Source organism: Mus musculus, chromosome 7 (genome assembly GCF_000001635.26).
Source record: "Mus musculus strain C57BL/6J chromosome 7, GRCm38.p6 C57BL/6J".
NCBI lineage: Eukaryota > Metazoa > Chordata > Mammalia > Rodentia > Muridae > Mus > Mus musculus.
Window position 1 is genome coordinate 102,874,713 of NC_000073.6, and position 4,194 is coordinate 102,878,906.

The 4,194-nt window shown below is 35.8% G+C and overlaps 1 protein-coding gene across 1 annotated transcript; it reads left to right on the forward strand.

Moving 5' to 3' along the window:
* The first annotated feature begins 2,409 nt into the window (after window positions 1-2,409).
* Window positions 2,410-3,351, forward strand: Olfr568 (olfactory receptor 568). Its single transcript, NM_147091.2, has one exon. It carries the CDS (start codon window positions 2,410-2,412, stop codon window positions 3,349-3,351), a length of 942 nt encoding a protein of 313 aa, NP_667302.2.
* Window positions 3,352-4,194: the final 843 nt, after the last annotated feature.

Genomic DNA, 4,194 nt, shown 5'->3' on the forward strand with positions numbered 1-4,194 from the left:
TATAGTAGATATTGTATTTAGGGAAAGCTGAGGTAGATCTAGAAAGAAATATTAAAGCTTGAATAAAAGAGTTTTGATAATTGATTGGAAATAGTGTCAGTTAAATAAATAAGATATAACAGTGAAGTTTCTGTTATAATAACAATATATGATTATATTATATTTATATGGTTAAAACAGTCACAGAGGAAAGTTATGGAGTATGACAGAGTGATGGAGTCCATAGCATATAGAATTTCTTCTACCTACTAGAAGCCACACAATTTTACTCAAATAACCTTTAATTTCATGTTTAGATTCAGGCAACCAGAATTGTAATTTCAATATTTTCTTGAAAACTGTCATTCTGTAGAAGAAACAGAAGTCATGAAAGTAGGCAGGGCTCTTTTAAGAAATGACTTGACAGTAGGCAGAGGATTGATATCAGAAAGGTAAAGTTGCAGACTACATTTACAAAAAGAAAGAAGGAATCTACCACCTGGACATACCTAATAAAGACAAGGTTCCAAAGAGGACAGGGAGGGAAATTTTCTTGGAATAATCATCAGCAACACACACTAAGAATTTGATGGTCACTAAAATGAGCCACTGCATTTATGATCTGCTGTTGAAAGTGTAGCCTGGATGTCTTGGCACACAATGGAGCATTTATACTAAAGTCACTTCCCAGAAAAACCAAAAAGTGCTTCATACAATATTTGACACATAGAAATCTACACCGGAAGAGCCATATTGATTACAGTGTATCTCTGGGAAAGAACAGATTTGAAGCTGTTCATCAGGAGCTGTCATCCTGGATGGCAGGCAGACTCCTCCTATGCATTTCCAACCTCCACAGAGTAGGAGGCATTAGGCTCCGATATAGACATTTCAGATACTCTGTTGCCTAATTGTATACTTCTAGGAGATTTGCTTGGTCACACCTGTACACAGAAGAGAAAGAGAGGGCAGAGAGTTTTACATTCTTGAACAGTTATGATAATTGGATGGATACAGATAAGAATACAGTTACATCTACCACATTGTATACGGTCTGAGTACAACACTTATCTGGATTTCAGTAGCATCCTGTGCTATTATTTGTTATAAGACACACTTTAATATATTGTGTGAAAAATAAGGACAAGGATTTCTTTCTTCTTTCCTTCCTCTCTTCATCCCTTCCCTCCCTTCCTTCTCCATTTCCTTTGCTCTTTCTCCTTCTCTCTTTACATTCCTGCTTTCTTCTTTCTTTCTTTCTTTCTTTCTTTCTTTCTTTCTTTCTTTCTTTCTTTCTTTCTTTCTTTCTTTCTTCCTTCCTTCCTTCCTTCCTTCCTTCCTTCCTTCCTTCCTTCCTTCCTTTCTTTCTTTCTTTCTTTCTTTCTTTCTTTCTCTCTCTCTCATTCTCTCTCTCTCTCTTTCTTTCTTTCTTTCTTTCTTTCTTTCTTTCTTTCCTTCTTTCCTTCTTTCCTTCTTTCCTATTTTTTCTCAGATTGATGTTTTCTCTCAAGAATCAAGCAGTGAGGTTTAGGTAATAGGTAATAGGGCAATTATTTAATGACTAAATTGTTGCAATATAATTACTTCATATGCAAAATGTTTGTGCTACTACCTAAACCCTAGAATTAGAGTATGGAGCATGGATAAAATCATACACATAGAACATATAAAATATGAAGAAAACAGGGAACTGTAAAAAATGGACCTGACATCAGTTTTTCTTGAACTATCCTGTGTTCACATAGGCAGACTTATGTGCCCCAGAGACACGTTGACATAGTTCTGAATATTTCCCAGGTCTGTCTAGTGGGCACATTTAAAAAAGAGAGTTAGTTTGCTCAGTGTCATGTATTAGACTCAAGAACTTATTTTTAAAAATACTGGAAATTGGATTTTTTGTTATATTATTTAGGTATTTGTTGGGAAGTTATATAGATTGGAATAATTTTTCTTTTCTTTTTTCAAAGATTTATTTATTTATTATATGTAAGTTAACTTTTCAGACATTCCAGATAAGAGCATCAGATCTCATTATGGATGGTTGTGAGCTACCATGTGGTTGCTGGGATTTGAACTCAGGACGTTTGGGAAAACAGTCAGTGTTCTTAACCACTGAGCCATCTCTCCAGCCCAGGAATAATTTTTCTTGTTGCTTTTTTTTTTTTTTTTTTTTTTGGTCACAAAGAGAAGACTGGCTTGGAATATTTTTTAAAAATTGATTTGAAACAATCTGGTAAATTTCTTTTCTCAAAAAAATGTGGAACACTGAAAAGCAAGAAGAGAAGCCTACATTTCTAGTATATAACCAAATATTTAAAAATTTTTAAGAATTATCAGTATTGATTAAGTGCTAGAGAGATGTTTATAAAATAAGATCTATGCATTGTTATATTCAATTATCTGATTGCCCTTCTTTTTCCAGACTTCACTATGCTCATCCTTAATAATACCCATTCCCAGCTTCCAACCTTCCTCCTCACTGGTATCCCAGGCCTGAGAGCAGCTCAGGTCTGGATCTCCATTCCCTTTTGCCTCCTTTACCTTTCTGGGAACAGCATGATCCTGCTGGTGATCGTTCGTGAGCAGAGCCTCCATGAGCCTATGTACTACTTTCTCTCTATGCTCTCCATCACAGACTTGAGCTTGTCTCTCTGCACACTTTCCACTACCCTTGGTGTCCTCTGGTTTGAAGCTCGAGAGATCAATTTAAATGCGTGTATTGCCCAGATGTTCTTTCTCCATGGGTTTACTTTCATGGAATCCGGAGTTCTGCTGGCCATGGCCTTTGATCGTTTTGTGGCTATCTGTGATCCACTAAGATATACCACTATTCTTACCAATGCCAGGATTGCCCAGATTGGCACAATTGTGTTGATAAGGAATGTTGCCGTCATGTTGCCAGTTGTGCTCTTTGTCAAGAGGTTGTCCTTCTGCAGTTCTCTGGTTCTTTCACATTCATACTGCTACCATGTAGATGTCATCCAGCTCTCATGTACAGACAACAGAATCAATAGCGTTCTTGGTCTGTTTGCACTATTCTCTACTACAGGGTTTGACTGCCCTTGCATCTTGCTGTCCTATGTACTGATCATCCGATCTGTCCTCAGCATTGCTTCCTCTGATGAGCGACAGAAAGCCTTCAATACATGCATATCCCACATCAGTGCTGTTGCCATCTTCTACATTCCTCTCATCAGCTTGTCTCTTGTACACCGCTACGGCCATTCAGCACCCGCCTTTGTCCACACCGTCATGGCCAACGTCTTCCTGCTCATCCCTCCTGTGCTCAACCCTATAATCTACAGTGTGAAGACGAAGCAGATTCGAAAGGCTATTCTCAAGGTGTTAAATCAGAAACAAAACCAGCTTTAATCATGATCTCAGTTGAAAGGAACACTTATAAATAAATGATTTTTTAGAATCGGGTAATTTTAAGATGTCAAGTTATGGAACTTCTAGGTTGTATGATAATTGCTTACTAAGTTTCTCTGTCAGTAAATTCATATTAATGCCATTTAAATAATTATTTCATTTTCACGCCCAGCCTTTTTTTTGATCAGTTCTATTTTTAATGACACACAAAAATATTTTAATTAGTTGTATATGTTTTACTCAAAACCTTTTAATTCTCTGACTTCTTCCTAAATTATTATTGGTTAAATCCTAAAATACATACTAGCAATTCGACTTCAAGTCTTGCATCAGTCAGTATATCTTGTCTTTTATTTTACGGTAAAGAAAATACAGATGTAGACAAAATCTGAGAGTTTTCTCAGTTGATAATTGTATTTATTCAAGTTGCATGCCTAAACAGCTGAAGAATAGCCACAGTAGATCTGAAAAGTTGCTGGGCTCCTCACTATTAAATAAATATCAAACAAACAGAACTCTATTAATCACTTTACTTTAACAATTTTATTACGAAAAACAGTGAATTATTTAGATGCTTACTATCATGAGAAGTTACATCTATGTACAATTGTCATCAAAGGATACAGATGTTCCTTTGTCTAAAATTTAACTGCATTTATATATGGATACATATATTGGGGAAATCATTAGTTAATTTTTATTTTACAATGACATTTGCATTGCAATTTATGTCACAGATATCAGGACTCATTGTCAGTGAATTTATTCTGTGTAAATGTGTGAAGAACTGCAATTATCTATTTCGGTAGCTGAGACTCATTTGGTTCCAGTCAATGCAAGTAG

Excerpts from the sequence above, each read along its gene's own strand:
- Olfr568 (NM_147091.2), top strand. The coding sequence starts at position 2,410 with ATGCTCATCCTTAATAATACCCATTCCCAGCTTCCAACCTTCCTCCTC.